The 21,787-nt window shown below is 39.7% G+C and overlaps 1 protein-coding gene across 15 annotated transcripts in view; it reads left to right on the top strand.

Annotated features, from left to right (window-relative positions):
• The window catches only part of EHBP1 (EH domain binding protein 1), a 199,395-nt gene that overhangs the window by 112,094 nt on the left and 65,514 nt on the right, over positions 1–21,787 (top strand). For 14 of the 15 annotated variants that reach the window (XM_072927669.1, XM_041714846.2, XM_041714844.2 and 11 more), the window contains 4 exons: positions 7,983–8,161; positions 8,790–8,838; positions 14,898–15,812; positions 17,815–17,958. In XM_072927669.1, coding sequence (XP_072783770.1) covers positions 7,983–8,161; positions 8,790–8,838; positions 14,898–15,812; positions 17,815–17,958 — 1,287 coding nt within the window. The remainder of the gene's footprint in view (positions 1–7,982; positions 8,162–8,789; positions 8,839–14,897; positions 15,813–17,814; positions 17,959–21,787) is intronic. The other variant, XM_041714845.2, reaches the window with a different exon arrangement.

Raw genomic sequence — 21,787 nt, 5'->3', positions numbered from 1 at the left:
ATTGCCCCTTCCTATGTTTCACTTGTAGCTATTGAATTTCATACTGCTTTTTTCAGAACTTTACTACTTTTTATGTGGTTGGAGCTCTTTTGGTGCATTCGATGTCCATCTCAGCTGCTTGTCCAGTGCATCATTCACCTTCCTAATTCAGACTTTCAGTGAACCTAAGAAATGCTCTTATTTCAGTGCATAATTCCAAGAATCACTTTACACTAGTCTTGGGTATAGTTTTCCAGCCTGTTTTGCACCTATATGAGTCTCATTAAGGCTCTGTTTGCCATGCTTCCTTATGAGAGCATCTTGAAGGACAATTAAAAGAGCTCAGCTACATCTGTAATCTGTTATTTGATGCTTCTCTACTCCCTGCTTCCCTCTTGTAGAAGGAACTTGGAGTGCTAGTCATGATTTCTTGATGACAAATTAATGTTTGTTTCTTGTCTTCTTTTAACTTTCATATGCTAAGAAGGGCCTTAATTATTTGTTCCACCTCTTTTTCATTTGCTTCTCTGCATTCTTGCTATTTGTCCTTTTTCTTATGCGTAGAAGGAAATGTAGTCTTTTCCTACACTTCTAATATTCTCCTCTGTGTTCAAGTTTCCAAACTGACCATTTTGGATGTTGTTTCATATTGGTTCTTCCAGGACCTTAGGATTACATTAAATGTGTTCAGCTGATCTGAAAGCTTCTGGTTTATCTAAGCTGTTTCCACATGGGGCTGAAATCTGACCTTTCTGTGCCTGTATGAGTAATGCAAGTCTCCAACTTCCATCTGATTTGTAGGGAAAAAAAAAGTACTGAGCATTTCAGATGTCATCTCATCATCTATGGACAGCTTCTCCTTACCACTGAGGAGGGAAGCAATATTTTTGTTAATCTCCATCTCGTGATTGTTTACATAGAGTCAGCTCCTGAATCAGTAGTTTATCAAGGCAAAAACTTGTTTCCATTAAATTCTCACTTATCTCTTGCTGTCCTCAGGAGCTTTAAGGATATCCCTCTTTATGGCTGGAGCCAGCTCATGGGTACCAGCAGCTCATGTGTACCAGCACCTCATGCAGGATTGTAAAATATACTGATTTTATTTCTGCTGTCACCCAAGAGTGTACTATGGCCTTCAGAGTTACTGTGACATCAATACCAGGCTTAAAAATACTGAGTGCTCTAAGCACAGCCAAACAGAGATTGTTTTCCTGTGTTACTGCAATACCTGCACAAATCTGGTATCTGTGTTGTGTTCACAAGTATTTCAGACAAAGATTTCTCATAGGTAAAGGCTAATGCTTCCATGAATCCGCCTATGGTCGGGCATTAATATAAATGATGCAGTAGATTTACAAAATAGGTAACTATAAAGTTCTGAGCAATGTCACCTTTAATGAGCCAACATCAGAAGGTAACCTGAAAAAACCGTGTCTGTTGAAATGTTCAGAAGAGTGGGATAATGACTTGTGTTTATTTAATGGCTCTGTCAAAAGAAATTCCTGCAAAAGCAACAAGAGTTCACTGTTTTTAGGAAGAATTGGCAGTGACTCTCATTTTTAGTTTGCCTTGTGCTTTCTTTTAGAAGAGATTCTTGTGACCTTTTCTGACAAGCTCTAACACTTCCATTGTTTGCTGCAGGCCTTTGAAATGTGGCAGAGATAGCCTTGGGCCCAGGGAGGTGCGTTTTGCTAGTTCAGTTCACATTTAACAAAGTTAAAAGCTTTGAAAATTGCTATTCCTCATCTGTGGTTTAAGTTGCTTAATTCTGGCAACCTGCCCAAAGCCCTGAACGTTCCCATCGTGGCAGAGAGCCAGGGATTGTGAACCAGCAGCATCCTGGTAGCTCATCTGGGCTTCCAGCACAGATGACATGAGAGCAGAGCGCTCAGCCCACACGCCACCGGGCCAGCCGGAGCAAGGAAGGTGGCCACAAGAAACTGCCTGTCCTTCTGAGAGCAGAGAAATGAGGCCCCATCCCTGCGTGTCATCTCTTCATACTGTTCCATTATAAATACGGGCAATCATCAGAGCCCGAGCTCCGTGCTCGCTCCTGCCTAATGGTACGAGTTCCATGGCTTTTCTTGAGATTTTTAATTGAAAACACGGCGCTCAAGACAAAGATTATGCGACCTCAGGGAAGAGAAGCTAGGTGAGCCTCGGCCAATCCCTTTTTAATAGTTCAGTCTGAGAAGGAGATCACTGTAACTTTTTTCCTGCCTGGACTGACCATCAGGTGAAATTACTTCCGCATAAGTAACCAATTCATTATGTTGTCTCAGATTTGTTTCCCTTTTACCAGTTCATTAACATAATCTTCTCCTCGCAATTAGCTAATAAATTTAGGGCTTCTCAGCCTGATGAGCTGCCCGCACTCCTGTGCAGTCCTGTTCTTCTCTGCTAAGAACATCCACGGGGGAGGTTGTCATCTGGAAATAAATGGTCTGCCTTGCTCTTAATTGATTGCCATGAGCAGACAGCCTTGTGTCCTGTTGCGCAAACGAGGCAATTGGCCAGCAGTTGATGTGTTGTGAATTTTGGTTCTGAAGGTTTAGAGTTTAGTTCTGAATTCTTGGCTTCTTTCATCCTTTTAATCCCTGACAATGAAAACCAAACCAAAACCCTAAAAGACTCGGCTAAGAAAATGTTACTTCATTACTAGACAAAGTAAAAAGCAAAAGGAGGCTACCAGATAATTACAAAAGTTACAAAATTAAGTACTTAGCAGTAGCCTTTGTTACTGCAGTCTCTCCCATCTTTGTGCACTGGATGCCTGTAGGTTATATACATGTACACATTTCAATTGTATGATGGCATACTGCAATTTTCTACCAGACCACTTCCTTGGTGCTCAAAGTAACCAGAGGCAGCCATCTGCAGGCTTGCTTTCCTGTCTTTGCCCAGGTGTGGTTTGGAAAAGCTCTTTCCAGACTCCTGGCCATCAAAATATATAACAGGCAACTGAAACCCTTTTGCATTAAATACTCAGACCTACTTAACCAACTGTTAACTTGAGGTGTGTCCCAAGGATTTCACCTTCCTCTTCACCTTGCCACGTTCAAACAGGAGAGCATCATGTCAGCTCAGGCAGATGTTTAAATGTTGGGTTGGGATTGGGCATGGGCTGGTTTGGTTGTGCCAAAATTAAACCTGTAAAATGATAAGCAATTTAAAGCTTATGCGTCAGGCTTTTGAGATAAAAGTTTGTATTTTATTGCATATCCACACTAGCTGTAGGCACAATCAGAAGAGTGAGGAAGGCAAAACTTTTAAGCTGTCTGCTGCTGATGAAACCTGGAGGTTACCTAAATGCTCGTTATTAATGATATATAGAAAATAAATTCAGTGAATCTGTAACTTGTGTCCAGCAGCTGGGTTTTCATATCTCTTTCATTTTTAGGGACAGTAGGAAGCAGAGCCATTTTGCCCCATGCAAATAGAGAGCACAAAGTTAAACAATGTACTTCTAAATGGATCAATTTGTTTATCAGAGTAACAGAATAGCAGAACTAATATTTCTTTCTAGGAAATGTGTGTTTTCTAATACATGTGTGATCTTCCCTTACTAGAAGCAAAGAGCAATGCCAGTTGTGTGTCACTAAGTTGTCATCCTATGGTGACCTGCTATGTTAAAAACATTTAACTACCCTAAGTAAAGAACATCTCAGCACAACTGGGTCACTATGATATTTTCTCCATTTTTGGAATAAAACAGAAAGGTGTTCTATTCTATCTTTGCAGACTCTTTCCATATTGTAGTTGATATTCCTGATACTGGTAAAAACCACTTTTTGACTTATGCCCAGACTGTTCCACAGCCCAGAATAAGCAAAATTGAATGCATGTTGGACAGATACAGACCTTGCCAAAGGCATAAATTCTATTAAATGAACCATATTCAAATTCTGATATTCCCAGGCTAGTGGGACATTCCTATGGGTGAAGTCCTGTGTTGTTTAAAAAATAAAATTTTAGAATATCATTTTGAGGATATAAATTTTTCTATTTGACTGAAATGTATTTAGTGTCTTGTTTCTTTTGTACCTTTATACAGCTTTTCAGACTGCTCAGTTCAGCTGATTTTCCTGGACTTCTACATCCAGCCACATGCTGCACATTTTCACTCACCTACTTGTGCCTTTCTTTCATTTACCTTAGCTTGCATTTTAATGGTTGCACAATTTTTGGTGAGCCCAGACAGCGTCGTGGTTTTGATAGGGGCACGGGAAAATCCCTTTTATTTTGCTCAGTCAAATAAGTTAGAGTGTCTGTACTTGCCTCTTGAGGGAAAAAAAAAACTTGCTTGTTCATTGTTTGTAGGTCTTCCCTATTCTGACTTGCAGCCCTATCTCAATCTGAGCTTCCTTTCCTGCAGTTAATTACCAGTCCTGGGTTGTTGTCTCAGCTCCTTTGCTCTTCTAGGAGTTGTGTTCCTTAATATAAAACTCAACTCACGTATGTCTTCTACCTGGATTGCAAATAGGTTTTTTTTCTTTTCCTCCCTTACTCCTCTCAGCATCTTTCTCTTCTGGGCTTCAACGCTCCTGCCTTCTTTAAACACCTCTACCCCCATGCAACCTGTCTGCAAGCCCCTGAGGTCCTCAGCCTGAGCCCTGCAGTCTTCACTGTGGCTGTGTCACAGTCCCAGAGCCCCATGTTCTCATCACAGTGCCAGCCTTGATTTTCTTCCTGACTGTTGGGCTGTGTGTCAGAGATGCAGCTCAACCCTTGCTCTGTGAGCCATCACCGTACCTGCTGCTGGGCTCCTCAGAGCAGCAAAAACACCAATTTGAGTATTTTTAAGTGTGGTGATGCAGCCTAATTCTTGAAGCTGTTGTCCTCTTGTTAGCGTAGAGTAATGGTCTGATGGGATAATCTCCCAAGAGAAAAAATGCATACACTATCAAACATATCAACTGAGCTTCCAGCATGTGTAAAAAGAAGAATAGAGACTTGAGTGCTTTTGTTGAGTGTGAAACGAAGATATCCTGAAGGCAGTGGTGACTCCAGCTGCGTTTGGGTCTGAGCTGCCCTGCGAGGGACCAGCTCGCCAAGCTCCACGGCTGGACAGGAGCCACTTGTGTTGGATTCCATAACCTGTCACCAGTGAGCAGCTCTGGCAATCTGGTGGGGGTATCTCGGGCTTTTCAGTGGCATTTCCAGCCGAGTTTGCAAGGGACACCAGCTGCTGAGCTCAAAAAGGCAAGTCGTGGCTGCTGTGTCGTTCGGAAGAATTGTGTAGTCAATGCTGAAAAGAATGATGCAAGAAAAAGGTTATTAAATTTTCATTTCATCTGATTAGTTCCTACCAATCATGTAGAGCAAATACATGCTGGAAATAGGCACTTGGTAGTAATTGTGTTTGCACCAAGCCAGTAATTAATATGTCCAACATACAGATACCAAAAGAAAATGTTTTGCATGATGATTTTTCACACACACATGAAAAAGAAACTAAAACTAACATTTGTTAACTCTTCTGAAGGCATGTCAAGTACTCCCATACAGTTCTGCCTTTTCTTCTGTATTTCCATTGTGTCTGGAGTTGAATGCTTTTATCATAGATTAAATAATGAAAGCTTTGATGCAGGTGGTGATTAGGAGCATAACATTGTCATGGTATTAACTTCACCTTTATCAAAAAACCACGGACTAATAAGTGTGGAAAGAAAACCTTATACAATTTCTGCTAAATCAGGTAAGAGAAGAGAAAACTGTGTGTGTTATGCACATTATGCACATCCTAAATCTTCCGTATTCTGGAAAACGTGCTTTTAGAAAATTTAACGTAAGCGGAAAGACAAACGAAGAAAAAAGCTCCAGATGTTCAAAGAATTGCAGTCCATCTTCTTAAACACTGATAATTTTAGAATAAATTTTTAAATAAAGTGTGAAATTCTGCTAAATTTATTGGTTTAATACCTTTGTATTTCATTCTGTAAAACCTGGTTTTAAATTCAGTTGCATCTTCAGTTTGTTAGATAAGTAATTAAAGTAAGGTAATTCAAATGGCAATATTGCCTAAGGCAATTTCAGAGTTAACCAAAAAGCATTTAAGTGGTGACTGGAAAATTTACCATTTTTGTTCAGAGTTTCACCAACAAGTATGAAGCCTTTATAATTAACAGTTAATATATCTGGTAAGTAGTGCTCTATGATTTGAAGAAGTAGCTTTTTGCATTGATAATTTGTTAAAATATCTCTTTTCCACTATTTAATAATGCTATTTTGGTTATTTTCTCTCCGTAGTTCTATTTCCGTGTATGTAACTTACAATAGCAAATATATTTTAAGTAACATAGCACCTTAAATTTGAGGTCATTGATTAGTTACTGGATTTTGCTTCAAGTTTGTAAAGAAAACAAGAGAAAAACACCATCTTTATTACTTCACTGAATCTGGAGTAACAGTCTGGCAACTCCTATGCAATACTTGTTTCTCTGATTAAAATCGTGTGTGTGGTAAAGTTTATAATTTATTGCTGCTTTTCCTTCCCTATTTTGTATATCCCTGTTAATTCGGTGTATTTGGAGATATTTGTCTTGTCGTTAATGGATTCGTTCATGCCGATTTGAATTGTTGACAGGATTACAAAACATAAGCACTTTCTAACAAGTTATTTTGTACATATGATGTGGTGTTAAAAAAAAAAATCTCAGCAAGGTGTACCTTTTGCACTTTGTAAATGAGTTAGCAGTGCTTCTGTCTGGTGAGGAGGTTGTGTGTTTATGCAACAGCTTTTTAGAGCTGATTGTGACAGTAAATGAAAAATTACTTCCCTGGCTCTGTGCACTTTTTTTTTTTTCCCCAGAAGCAGTGGAAACAAATGAGTTGATAGCAGCTAATTGCTGAGCACTGACAGGCTTCAGTCAAGGGGGGGCATCGTTGGTCTTTCACAAATAGACAATAACAAGTAAATCCATTTGACCATAAACCTAAGTGGCTGTGATATAGTAAATTACTTGCTCTTAATTTGTCTTAATTTGGGAACTCTCTAGCTCTAAAGTGCATCAAGAGCTTGTTTGTTTTGTATATATGCTTTTAATGATATTACAGTGAAAGAACAAAGGATCTCCATTCTTTCACTGTAATTCAAATGTAGGATTTGCATCAGTCACATTCTGCCTGTTTGATTAGATCTAAGAAGTTTTTAAAGTGACAGTATTTTTCTAGGGAAATAAATGTGTATGTCTTGAGAACATCTGCTGCAATCAGTATGCTGAATTTGAGGAGCAGGGGAGTGTCTGACAAATTCTAAATGCCTGAAGTGTTCTATTTTATTGCTTGGTTTATGCCCACAAAAATGCTACTAAAAGGGTCAAAATAACTTTGTTTTAAAATGATGATAAAAATTAGCTAATGATGGTTGTTAGCTACTGACACTTGTTAGAAACCACCCTCTGATAAGAGTTTTCATCCAAAATTCGTTTTTCTTGTAGAAAAGCTAAAGCCTGGAAGAGGCAGCGCTTTGGGTGCAGTTGGAAGAGGCATGTTCAGAAACATGTGCCATAATTACCTTTATGCAATCGCTCACTGGCACAGAAAGAGCACCAGAAACTGTCCTCTGCAGTCTGTACCAGAGGAATTCATCAGTCCTGTGTCGTGACTTAGATTGTCAAAGGGCTCGTGGGGATGCTTTCCCATGGCTGCATTTTGGGAAGTGTTTTCAAGGCTGTGTGTCACGGGCTGTGCAGGGCTGTGCTGTGTTTCAGCACGGCTGTTTCCACTGGTACAATTCTTGGCCTCTTCCCCCGTGTAGATCTGGAATCCTGTATATCTGCATCCTTGGGAGACAAGTGCCTAGGGCAACAACTGTAGATAATAACTCGCGATTTGTGTCTTTTGCAAGTTACAGTCATTGTAAACTGACAGCTGTGAAGGACCTAAACTCACATCAAAGGATACAGATCATCTAGTTAGGTCAATTAATGTTAATTCTCATCTTCCATTAAATTCTTTTATCTTCTCTCTTTTTCTTTTCTTTTTTTTTTTTTTTTTCCCAGCCAAGCCCAATACCAAGTCCTGTTTTGGGGAGAAAGCCAAACGCTAGTCAGTCATTGCTGGTGTGGTGCAAAGAAGTTACAAAAAACTATAGGGGAGTGAAAATCACCAATTTCACCACGTCGTGGAGGAATGGTTTATCCTTTTGTGCAATATTACATCACTTTAGACCAGACCTAATGTAAGTTGTATACTCTTTGCCTGCATAAGCTAACTCTCATAGAAATACTGAACAGTTTTTAAACTTGAAAATCAAATACCAGTGTGTTTTAGGTGCTGAACTGTTTTCACCCTTTGCTTCCAGGCAGGGAACCGTCCTTTCTAAGAAACCAGGTTTATGAATGCTCAAACTTTGCGACCTCTTTGCTCTCCCTTGTTGCATAAACAATTATTTCTCCCCTCTCTGTGATTTGTTTTTCTTCTTCTTAATCTTATACAAAGAACTGACTTCAAGATGATTATGAGAATTGCGCCAGTGTTGAAATGAGATGAGAGGAATAAGCTCTTTGTATGCTGACAAGGACGGATTACCTCCTGGTAAATTTGGTTGTCAAGGCTGGCCTCTAGTCCCTGCCTTAACTTCTTTTTAGATGGAGAGCTTCAGGCAATGAAACATGTAATCGGTGTTTATTTATTTATTTATTTATTCCTTTAATTTTCCACACTATTAGTTTTGTTGATTGAATTGCTGTGAAATTGCTAGTTACTGTATGATATTATTGTATGTCAAATTTTTAGATTTAGTTTGTTTTAAAACTGCTGCTTTTATCAAATACTGTATATACCCACTGTGCCATTTTCCCCCTCAGTGACTACAAGTCCCTGAATCCTCAAGATATTAAAGAAAACAACAAAAAGGTAAGAACTGCCAGGGAGAAAGAAAAAAAAAAAACAACCAAAAAAACAGCCAAACCAAAAACAAAACCATAGCCTTAATTTTGCTCAATTTTGATTTTGCTGCAGGTTTTTATTAATTTTGGGGAAGTGTGGTTGTTTTGTAAGGTCATGCAGCTGCTCACAGAAGGGATTGGGGCTCCCGCGGCTCAGATCGGACGCGTTATTGACTCGAGTTTGTCACGGATTTAACGTTCACAACAAGTGCAAGGCTGGCATTGGGGTTTCATGTTTGTATGGCCTGTGTTAACTGTGAGAGCAGGGGAAGGGCCTGGCCAGCCTTCTGTGAGCACTGCTCTGCTTTTTCCAATCAGCCAGGTCATTAAAAGAATGGAAAATGTAACTGCTCTTGGGCTGTGGCACACGAGGCTTCTCTTGCTGCTGTTTTAACAAGGCTCTGGGAGCTGGGCACGGTTGATGTTGCTTTGACGGTGATTGTTGTATTTTTAAAGATGAAATTTTACACCTACTCTTACCCTGCATCGGCTGAATGAAGTGGTGTGCACAGCAAGAGAGGTTTAGGATAAAAAGTGTTGAGATATTACTTTACAAATAAATTAAATACTGGCAAAATAGTTAATAGCCTTGTGCTGTGCAACTGTTTTGTACCACTCTTTGCAGGTACAAGATATAAAAAGTTTCTCTGAAGAAGCAGGAATTCAGTTTGGGGATCACCAGAAGACTGTTTATTTCTGCTCACTATTTTAGATATGTTACAAGCTTCAGTTGGACCCTAGGGACATGTTTAGAAATTAGAATTTTCATGTGAGTCACTGATAAGATCATCTGAAAATTGTTTTAAGTATATGCCTTCCTAAAGCTATGATTTTATTTTTATACTGCTTTAAAAGGCACTAAATTTAACTGGGATGAAGGTATACTTTGAATAATTTAACCAAGTTCAATATTATATAGCAAACATATCTACAATCAGGTATTATTTACTTACATGGAATTTCTGCAAGTGCTTTATTAAAATTCATTTTGTTTATATTTTAATGTGCCCGTACTTATGTGTTAGACAGGGAGTCACTTGTCTTTAATTTAGTACTTAAATATTATAAATAATGAAATATCTCTGACCTGCTGCTATCTAATGAGTATTTGACTGATGATATTTTTTACATAATAATAGGACGACTTATAATGACCTAAGTGGATTATCTGTGACATCACAGTATTTTCTGTGACCATATGTTTTTGTACTTCAAGTTTTGTTGAGCGTCTGGCCTAATTAAGTTGGATTATAAAAAAGAAAGAATAGATTATTAATTAAAAATGTTAGCAGTATGATCAGTGATCTTTTCTTTGGGAAACTGTAATGGCAAACTGAACTTTTTAGCCTGTCTGGATCTAGTTCCCAGAATTGAAGACATAGTGATTGTTGTTATTGGGCAGTTTTTCTCTTTCATCACTTTGCCAGCCTTTGCCTGACAGCTACACCGAGTATCTCAGTTGCTTCCTGCAGATTTATTTCCTGGTCTCACACAGTTCTGCCAGATAACCCCGTGTGCCCTTGGTTGGAGTGAATGCAGCACTGCCAACAATGGCTGCCTGGAAATTCCATGCAGATATTTAACACATTTGACAATGATTCCTCCTAACCAATTAAAATAACATCTTTGGATTAATAGGATGATTTTCTTTGTCTGAAGCAGCTCTTTTTTTTTTTTTTTCTTCTTTTTTCTTCTTCTTTTTTTTTTTTTTTATGTTTTTCAGCCTCTTCTTCTTCCCAAAGGAAAACCACAGATTAAAGGTTAACCCATAAGAGTATATATTTTAGAAGTGCGTAACCTTGTTTGTATTTTAATTAAAAAAAAAAAGAGAAAATCTTAAGATTTTTTAACAACTGTTTCAGTGCAAATACTGTGTATAATTAGGGATGGAAATGCACTCTTAAAAAAGGCATGTCATCAGAGGTTCTTTATAACACACACCAACCAATTGGATGCTGCCACTGATGCTGAATAAAAAAGGGTATTTACCTGTGACATCTGATCTTGGCCAATATGTCAGTGTGTTACAGAGTTGGGAAATGATTGGAATACTGCCTGTGGTGCCTGTGCTGATGGATCCCAATTGATGTCTGTCAATCAGCTTGTCAGTAAATTAAAAAAAAAGAAGAAAAATACTTCAGTGGGAGATGGATAAATAGGCTTAGTGTCCTGAATATCCATATATTAAAAAAATCCCAAACAACTACTACATTGGCATCAGTCTGAATTGGAAGGTATTTGGTACACATTGGAAATTCAAATTTCTGTCAGGAACAAAAGAGAAACCAGGATTATCTTTGAGAAAATTACAAACATTACAGGGATACTTTCCCAGCTGGTCTAAAGAGTTGTGCTTCTACTTAAATCTCAGATGTAGCTAACCATCCATATTTCCTTCCTAGTAGTGTTAAACAGCTAATTTGATTTAATATGTCCATTTGATTATTAATAAATCATAATTAAATATAAATTAATGAAAAAATTATTAAAATTACAGCATGCTGGCACTATAGTTCCGTATCAACAATAGAAATATTTTGTGTTGCTAATAACATGTCCTGCACTTTAAAAATATAAGCTACTCAACAAAACTTGGGCTGGATCTTTGACAAGATGAAGGAATGAGAAGCAGAAGGGCACAACAGTGTGGTTCTAACACTGAATTTCTGGTTATAATTATTGTTTAGAGAAGCTTGTTTCATTTATGGTGTGGGTATATCTTTTGGATGTTCAGTTGGCACTTTTGATTTTTATGGTACTCCCCAGTTCTTTCTAACAAATTCCTCAATACATTTGAACATGAGTGATCATCTTAATAAAATATTCCATTTTTAAAAGTAATCCTTTTAAATCATACATTTAAGATTGAAGGCTTAAAGGGGTAGTATTGAGTCAAAATGGAAAATATTCCTTACCTTGAAACTGGAGTTAATGTTTTTATAATAGTTGTTCATGCTCACCACTACAATTCATAAAAAACAAGTCCTAAGAACATATCTAATTGCATGTGTAGGAGATGCTTGTTGGCATCAGTAGGATCATGTAGAAGCAGAGTTAAACATGCAGAGTAGTAAATATTTGCAAAAATTGAGGCTGAGTTATGCCTCTGTTTAACAAAAATAATTTGACTTTGAAACTTTACTGTTAATACCATGTTACAACTAGTTAGAAATATGATGTATTTATAAATAGGCTGGAATATCAGGAAGCTCCCAGCTTTTCTAGTAGTGAAGGACAGCCCATCACATAGTGCTGCATGGACACATCCAGAACACACAATTGCTGTTTCTAGAGCTACTGTCTGTGGAATACTGGCATGCCAATCTACATATCTAGTGTACTTTGAAAGGAGAGAAGCAAAAATGTGGATGGGAATGAGAGGGGATGGGAAATAGGTGTCAGGCATCAGCAGGAGATAACTGTTTAATCCCAGGCATCACCAGAAGAACAGAACAGCCAACAAAAAAGTGATTGCAGCTGTACTGAGAATATCCATCATTCCAAATTCAGTCCTGCTGATGTGTTACTTCTAAGCAAGTACCTTTTCTGATAGTCCTGAAACACTGTCCCCACCTTCATTTTATAGACCTGGGAGGTACTCATAGAATTTAGTTTTATTAGCATGTAAATAAGAAATTGAGAGTATAAAAGGAGTTTAGGTCAAGTTATGTCTATGGCTGCCCTGGCTGCCATGCCTGTCCTTAAGTCCTGTAATTCTTCAGATGGTGACTCCCACTACCTGCAGTGTGGGGTAACAAGTTATTTATGCCCCTGAGTCAGCCCTGACCCACTTAGCAAACACATCCTGGCCTAGCCTTTAGTCCACAGACAGCACGGATGGCTCGCTGTGTGTCCATGCCCAGCCTGGTTCCTGCTGTCCTATGAGCATCCATCATCCCTGGTATGTGCCATGCCTCAGGCTGCCCCCAAATCCCTGCCCTGCTCTCTGTGCTCCCCGTGTCTGTTCAGTCCCACCCATTTTGTCTCCCTCTCCTGCACAGTCAGCCCCATCCTGCTCCTCCAGCTCCATTTCCCAAGCTGCTGTAAGTGACAGCTGTCCCTCTTCTACCGTCCAGGTTGTGGCCATTCCCTCCCACCTATCACTTTGCTGTTGTTCTGCTCCATCTGGACTTTTGTATCAGCAAATACATCAGTCATGTTTGCCTCTGCTGCTCCTATATCTAACCACAGCTCTGTATTTATAAATGCCATAACAATCTCTCATAATAATAAACCTTCCCAAGAAATACCACACCAAATACCAGCAATGATTTAAGGCTAAATCATTTTGGATGGGGAGAGCCAGAAGTGCTTAAAAATAAATTATTCAGAACATTTCTATGTCTAGATAAAGTCTGTGAATCATTTGTTATAGTGTTATAAAAATTACTTCACCTAAAGTGCTTTGGGAAGTTATACCTGCAAAATTTCAGGAAGATAAATTCCAGCTTTTGGAAGCAGAGTTTGAAAAGCAGCTGAAACGAAAACTATTGGACCACTGAGTAGGGAATGACATTGCAAGGAGGAGGAGATAACCTCCTTTTCTCAGAGCAAACAAAATATCTGGGTCTGCCAGGAGCAGGCTAGCCCAGCCCCGCAGTCTGTCTCACTGTTGAATACTTAGTAATATCAAAATCAAGAGGATTAAAAAAAAATCAGAACATAATTGTTTTTTTTTTCCTATGTTCTTTTAAGACTAAAGAAATTAAGGAAAAAATGTAAAGTTGAAGAGTTGAAGCCAGTGATGTATGTTAGTGTTTCCTTGTGAAAGGACAGTTCTCTCATCCATGTCTTAAATTTAGCATCTGCTTTTGTTCAAAAGTGTAGGATCAAGTGTGAACACTGTAAGCCCCTTCAGGAGAGGGAGAAAAGGAGCTGCAGGATTCCTGGGGGAGGAGAAGCCCACATGCTTTAACTGAGTGCATCTACGCTAACAGGAGGCCTTTTAAAGACTTCCTTGAAACACAATATTGTCTTCCAAGGTTAATCCAGGATACTAATAATTAATTGTAAATTGAGAAACGGCTTTAATTCTTCAAAACTAGAAAAACCTGATGCACCAAGCCCACTCACTTAAAGGGCCAGCAGTAAAAGGAGACAATGTGGCCTCACAAAGCGGGAGGGTTGCAACTGTTTAGCTTTTAGAAAGTAAAGTGAAATGGGAATGATTTTCACTCTCTCTTTCTTACAAATTTAGCATCAACAAATGTTTCTAAAATGCATTTCCTTGATGGATTAATGTGCTTTATGTCTAGTGTCAGGTAATCTGCAGTGGTGTTCTTTTTGACTATCTGGACATAGTTTTTCATCAGCAGGAATCACTGCAATTACATGACCAACAGAAGGCAGAAGGTTGATCATCAATGATAAAGCTCAAGATGGATTAGTGTCGTGTTTCTTATGTCTTTGTTCCTTATCTTAAAAAGCCATCCTGAGTTCCTTTTTTTTCTGGTCCAGCTCTTAGACTTTTTTTGTTTGCTTGTTTCCTGCTACTTGAGTGAGAACCATTTAAGATATTGGTAGGTTTTCCTAGTGCAAGAAGAAGGGCTTTCAAGCTGCAGTTTCATGAATAGCTGGTTACTCATAGAAGCGTCACAATTTTGAGTAACAAAAGATTTTTGTGTAGTATGGCATTGAAGTATGTTAAAAATACTTAAAACAATGTCATTTGACTGTTTTTGCTGGTTGCATTCCCTCAGTTTGCTGTGAAGTTGTCTCGGGACTTATGTAGAAGCCATCAGGACAAGTCAATGAGCTGGATGTTGGATAGTGCACCAAAAAGTAGCAATGACTATAATGAAGACAAAAGAATAATAAATAATGGAGTCAGAGCTGTGTTCTCCCTGTAATATTGGATGTATTTTCTGTAACATTAGATGTATTTTCTGTAACATTGGATGTATTTTCTGTAATATTGGATGTACTTTAGGCTTCTTATTTTGACTGAAACTTCCATGTGCATTCTTGAGATGTTACGATGGGTAAGAATCTGCCGCACTGTGATCTTTACTTTGTCTGTCTTCAAAGGCGTACGACGGCTTTGCCAGCTTGGGGATCTCGCGGCTGCTGGAGCCCTCGGACATGGTTTTGTTGGCCATCCCTGACAAACTGACTGTCATGACCTATCTCTATCAGATCAGGGCCCATTTCTGCGGGCAGGAGCTGAACGTGGTTCAGATAGAGGAGAACAGCAGTAAGAGCACGTACAAAGTGGGCAACTACGAGACGGACACGAACAGCTCCGTGGACCAGGAGAAGTTCTACGCGGAGCTGAGCGACCTGCAGCGGGAGCCCGAGCTGCAGGCGGGGGACGGCGCCTTGGCGGACTTCGCCTCGCAGGACGACTCCGTGTTCGTGACCGACAGCGGCGTCGGCGAGTCCGAGAGCGAGCACCAGACTCCTGACGACCATCTGAGCCCAAGCACAGCGTCCCCTTCTTCACGCAGGACTCGCAGCGACACGGATCCCCAGAAATCCCAGCAGAGCTCTGGAAGGACTTCCGCGTCTGAAGAAATTGGGAAGTGCGGCAGCGCAGACACGACGCAAGCGCAGCCTGTGTTGGGAAGGAAGAAACTGCTGATAAGTGACACTTTAGACTTCAGTGACTTAGCACATGTCAGTGATCAAAAAGAGGATATGTCTCCCACAGTTGCTTGTGAAGATAACAACAAGAAGAGACACCAGAGCTTAGACAGTACCCCTGGTTTCTCGGAGCAAGAAAAGCTGGGATGTATAGGATCCACAGAGAGCACAAGAGCAGATCCCAGTTCACCTGTCACAAAACCAAGTTTATCTCCTACTTCTAAGCCTGGGTACTCCTATAATATGGATACAGATCTTGCAAAGAAACCGCATCCTTCTCTGAGGCAAACAGAATCCGATTCTGACAGTGATGCCAGAACAGCTTTAAATCATGCAGATCAAACTGCAAAAACAGCCCAGGTAAGACATTTGTGCTTGCGAGTTAGGAAGGAGGTGCTGTTCAAGTAGTTTCTCTGTGTTTGTAATTTACACCAAATCTTCGCCATAAATGGTGAGGTGAGAAGTGTATTTTTATTTTTGGGCAATAATTATTTTGCCTGAGAAGTAGGTGGTGCTGAAAAACAATCATTACATGAAAAACTAATTTACAGAAATTGTCCCACTGTTGATCTTTCCAATCTCTCTCCAATTAAAGAAATTTATGTTCTCAGCTGTCTCAAAGTTAGCTCCAAAGCTTTTGCCACTGTCTGTTGCAACTCATTTCCTCTTGAGTCTTGCATACTGAAGCAAAAACTGGAAAAAGAGGAAATTAGGAAATGTAAAGCATTGAAAACCTTAAAATTTACTAAAGAGAATTCAAAATCTTGTCTGGGAAACCACAGAGTCTCATGAACATAGCCAGGATGGTGAGGTAGAAACTCCAGACTGTTAAATTATGCTTTTTTCCATTGAGTGGCCTAAGGCATGTTACTTCACCACAATGTCATTTTCCTTTCTATAAAGATAACAGTATATGCCCACCTACCTTGCAGATTATTGTGAGAATGGAAGTTGAATATTTTATATATGCTGAGTATTATCAATAAATCATGTCATCATAAAAATATGTAAAACATGGAATCACCTCCACATACAAAAATGCCAAAGCAGGATTATAATTTTACCCCTATGAAGAGTTTTCTTGAGTTTGGGCTTTGTGCCATTAGGTCTGGTAAGAAAAGAATATATCCAGTCTTCTGGTAGTATGAATTGCTTCAAATATTTTTATGGGTTTTTTTTCTGAGTAAGCACCATAAAGATAATTTTATTGCAAGAGAAGCAGTCTGTAGATGAGTGATAATGGCCAGATATTGGTTCCAGAGCCAGCTAATTTCTTTCCTTTAATCAATGAAGTCTTGTGAGGTTTCTTTTCATCTTCTTCATCATCATCATCATCATCATGGTCATCATCATCATCATCATCATCATCTTTGTGTACTGGATGAGAAAGGAACAGCTTGGCCCATACAGAATAAAAGAGCAGGAGGAGACAGGATTTGTTCTCTATGAAGATTTTCATGGGCAAGGGTGTAACAGGCCAAGGAAAAGCAGGAGTTGGCTTTAAAGGCCGTTCCTAGTTATTAATTATTGGTGCATTTGCACATGGCAATAAAATCTCAGCTGTGAGGCTCCCCTGAACCTACACTCAGTTGTTGGTTAGAGTCAGCCACCTCCATTTCCATGTGGCTACTGCAGGAGCACAGCAGGCTGTGCCAGCCGTCCCAGCCCTGCTCCATGTCAAGGCCTGGAGATGCATTTTCCCACTCATCATAGCTGACCTTGACTAGGAGAACATCCCTTGGGAGTGTGTCTGCCTGGGAGCTGCTCATGTTCTTGTGCTGCCTGTGCAGAACCCTCTTTTGCTATCTCTGCTCTTCAAGGAGGCTCAGTCCTTTGCATGAAGAAGGGACTTTCTTGTGCATATCCATAAATGCAGTAGAAGCAGGTATTTTTGCAGGGTTTTTCACCTTGTACCCAGCCTCTTTGTGCTCAATTTAAGTTGTAAGTGAGTGGTACCCACATAAGTAGCCAACAAAGCATTTTTGTTGTAGCCATATTTGCATACATATTAAAGTAAATAAGTAAACACATAGCACGTTTGACATGGCTTCTGTGAAGCCATTTGAGTTTTTTCCACAGTTGAATTTTAAAGTCATTTAATGTTGATAGAAATTAAGTTTTAAGGGGAAGGAAGAGAACTCCTATTTACATTATAAAGGCCTATGACTTTTTTTTTTTTTTTTTTTTTTTTACATTTTGATCATCTTTTCATTTCTGTAGAATGCTCTGTCACCTCATGAAGACATAATTCATGTGGCTCCTGACCTTTATTGTGTAGGAAGGCCGCTGGCTATTAACTACTGTATAAACCTTGGGTGCCCTGAGGCTGCCTTGCTGTTAATTATATTTCTTTATTTTTAAGCAACGTATGTTGTCAAGACAGGAAGAACTTAAAGAACGAGCGAGAGTTCTGCTTGAGCAAGCAAGAAGAGATGCAGCATTAAAGGCAGGGAATAAACAACTAAGCAGTGCCCTCATCCCAGCCCGCAATAAGCAGCTGAACGATGTAAGAAACACTGGCCACTCTGGCAGTTTGCAGAGTTAAAATGCATTGTGTGTGCTGTCGTGGGGGGAGGCATGTCCTTTTAGAACATTTCTTCTCTTTGCTGTGTCGGGTGTCCTTCATTCACTGCTAAAACCTGTTTGTCCTGATGTTATGGCCAACAGAAAGGTGCCTCCCACTTCCCTGGAAGCAGAAGTCTGGGAGCATCTTCTTCAGTTGGCCCTGCAGTTTCTGGTGGGGTGAAACTCAAACAGTACTTGTTAAACGATAGTGAAGTAATTTGTGCTATTTCTGATTGCTTCTCTTTCAGTTAATGTAAATCATTTCCTTGAGCCTCTGATGTGAGCTCCTTGCTGCTTTAGAAGTGTTGCTGCAGTGAATGGAGCTGCTTGTGTCAGTCTGTAAAAGAGTTGATGAAACAATTCCTTTTCATCACCAAAGCTGATTGTGCTGGTGAGGGGAAGGTGGAGCTGGGGAATGAGCTCCGGTGTTGAAGCAGCTGTGGTTGCATCTCCAGTGGCTTCCATGGTGACCTGGAAGGATCCCTACTCTCTGGGGATGAAAGCTAATTAATTTTTATGCAAACCTTTGCAATGCAGGTTTTGTGATTCTAACTGTTGCACATTAGAGACTGTACTGGCAGCTGAGAATGTAAATATAACTGTAAAATAATGATTCAGAGGAAGGCTGGAGTCTTTACAGATTCCCACCTTTCAGAGCTGAGTCCTGAGGGGCAGATTCTGCTCTTTACAGGAATGGGATCACACAATCAAAAACGAAGACAATCATTTACACATTTCATTTTATTTTCTTAACTCTCTTGGATCCATGCTGGTTCTTCTTTTTTCCTCTCATAGACTGATACTTCATTTTACTTTGAAATATACTCATATACACAGACAAGTCTTATTTATGTACTTATTTGTATAACATACATAAAATAATTTTTTCTTATGCTGTTTTTTAAGTTTGTCCCAGATACGTATATTTTAGTATAAATTTCACTTTGGACTTTTTTTAAAAAATTATCTTTTCATAAATAAAAAGGTATTAGAGGGGAGTTACTATAGGCAAGAAACAACTGTAATTAAAGTTGCCTAACATTTTTTATTACAAGCTCCTATTTTCAAAGGTTTTACAACTTTGCTAGTATTTCATTGTTTGAGCTGAAATCTTCCCTGTCAGCTCTTCTGCCTCAGGGTAATATTTTTAATTTTTTTTTAATCTCAAAAAAACCCGTTCATCTCTTTATTTGTATTGGGTTTGACAAAGCATTGTTTTACTCATATTAAGAACAGATAAAACTTGAAAAGATGGTTAGATTCTCTTGAAAAATCTATTCAAAACAGTCAAAGTTGTGTTAATACCACAGTCTTGTCAGAGAGCCGTGAAGTTCAGAAAAGTTCCTGAGCGTCAGTAGAAGTTGTCTGCATGGACACTGCCCAGCAAGAGCATCTTTTACCATTGCTCTCCTAAGGATTGAGGCCCCTTCTGATGCAGGTCATAGCATTGGGAAGCAAAACTTTCTATTTAGCCTCAAACTCCTGCTAATGAGATCCAAACAGGGGTAAAAGGAGCTGCCCCAGTGGCAGGCAGAGAAGAGGTGCCCTGGGTAGGTGGTAGTGTGAAGTTAAACAATAATGAAGATGGTGTCCAGGCCATGAAAACCAGCTGGAGGGTAGTAGAGGGTGAAGGGTTTTCAGGGTGAGAGTTAGGACTGCCAGATTACCCGTGGGACCTTATTTCATTTGTTACAGAAGCTGAAAAATTAGTTAGAAGCTTGCAGGAAAGGGAAGGGCAGTTTTTTAGGACAGCTTGGCAGAGCCAAAGTTTCTTGCTGCCTCCATCAGAAGCTCAAGGAGAGCTGTCCTGGAACAAATGGTCCTGGCCCATGTGAAATCTGGGCACTCTTGATGAGGAATTTGTCACATAAGAATGACAGAAGCTCCTCAGCTCTGAAGTGTGTCATGGAGATGTGATTTGGAGACTCTTACAGTTGGTATATAATAATATACATGATGTAAAGCTGTGTATAACATGTATGTATATGTTATATACATATCCCTACATGTGCATATTCTGAAAGAGAATGCACGTGTGCATCAACATATATAGGTGTAAGATAAAACACATTGATTCCTGTTTTCCTTCAACATACTTGATATTAGTAGAGATGAGGCATTTCCATTTGATGTACTTCTGCCAGTTTTCTACAGGTCATTGCTCATTTGATTGTTAGCATATAGCACAGACTTATTTCTATTCATGGCTTTTTGGTCATTAAGGTTAATAATAAGAACTTTGACTCAAAGCAGTGTTGTATGTGTCAATGTGCAGTAATGTGCAGTAGTGTGTTATCCAAATGAGAGTTGTGATAATGAGAATCAGCATTTAGTAGTGGAAATTGGACGAGGCTCATTTTCAGGATGGATTGAGATTCAAAAGAAAATGGTTTGAAACAGGAAGATCTAATTTTAAATAAGAAAACTTCGAAGAGATAGTTCAGGGGCAATACTTTTGAAAGTAACTCTTGAAGTTTGCAATTGCACCTTTTCTGATACCTTTTCAGAAAGGGCTTTGAGCATCCCACTCTTTCCGACTGTGCTGCCAGATGAAGCCTGTGCAGTGGTTAGTGACTTTAGAAAAGCTTTATCCCTAGGCCTTGCTGTGAGCACTTTCCATGTGTCATGGGGCAGCCAGGAGTTTCTGCTCTCCCAGTGAGCAGGTGACAGCAGCGTTCCATGCCTGGGCTTGGACAAATGCTGAAGAGGGGCAGTGGTGCTGCTCAGGGTCAGCAACAGGGAGGAAGTTTCCAAATCTCTACCATGGCCATAAATGCAGGTTTATTTGGTGTGTGCTACCTGATTTGTTTTAGTAAAAGTCCATTTTGAAAAACACGGTGTTGCTGTTTCTCCTCTGAGCACAGAGTACAGCCTCATTTCTCCCATTTCTTCCCTCCTTGCAGCATGGTAGAAGTTTTTTCAGTGTTATGTCTGCTTATTTGGTGCTTCTCAGAAGCCTTCAATCTCAAGCTGTATGCATGCCAGGCAGCATGTGGAGGTATGTGTGCAGGTATTTGAAGTCTGAGAGGAGACTGCGTTGATCAGAACCTCCTTGAAATCACGCTTATGGTTTGGGAGGATCATAGCTGTGTCATTAAAATTGATGCAGCCCTTTGGAGACTGGAAGAATTAGCTTAAGAGCTCTGTGAACGGAGTTACTGATCCCCTCGTGGATCCCTTTCTCTATGGTAGATTTATAAACAGCTCAGCCTTTCTGCTTGCTTTCTTGATGTATGTGTGCATGTGGTGACTCTTTTACGAGATGCTTCTGTCATTTGCAATCTGATATAGCAGCTGTAATCACTTAGCTTTTAACCAGGAGAGCCTTTTTATTAGCTTACTCATTTTTATTTAACTTGCCTTTTCTCATGGTGAATATCACAGGGCTGGAAGGGACATATCTGCTCCCAGCAGATGCTGTAAAATATCAGCCTGTAGTGATGGTTGTTAGCAGCGGCAGCTTGGCTGGAATGTGATGTTGGAAAGGTGAGCAGACTGGAGCTGGGCTGTGTGACCCATCCGACAAAGTGACAGGCTAGAGGGGACCACAGGGAGTGGGAAATACTCGGCAGTCATGGGCCTAAAAGGCCTTTCCAGGAAGGGAATCCTCATCTGCAGAACATGGGATGGAATCTCTCATTCTTGAATCGCAGCATAACTCTGCTGTCAGCAAATATTTGTAAAGGCTGTTGGCAAAATCTTCCTATTTTCTTTTAGTGACTGGGCCACATAAAGAATGGAAATTTACTGCAGCTATCATTTACTCTCCA

The sequence above is a fragment of the Taeniopygia guttata genome, chromosome 3 (genome assembly GCF_048771995.1).
Source record: "Taeniopygia guttata chromosome 3, bTaeGut7.mat, whole genome shotgun sequence".
Lineage (NCBI taxonomy): Eukaryota > Metazoa > Chordata > Aves > Passeriformes > Estrildidae > Taeniopygia > Taeniopygia guttata.
Note: the sequence above shows the minus strand (reverse complement) of the source record. Positions and strands in the feature narration are given on the sequence as shown.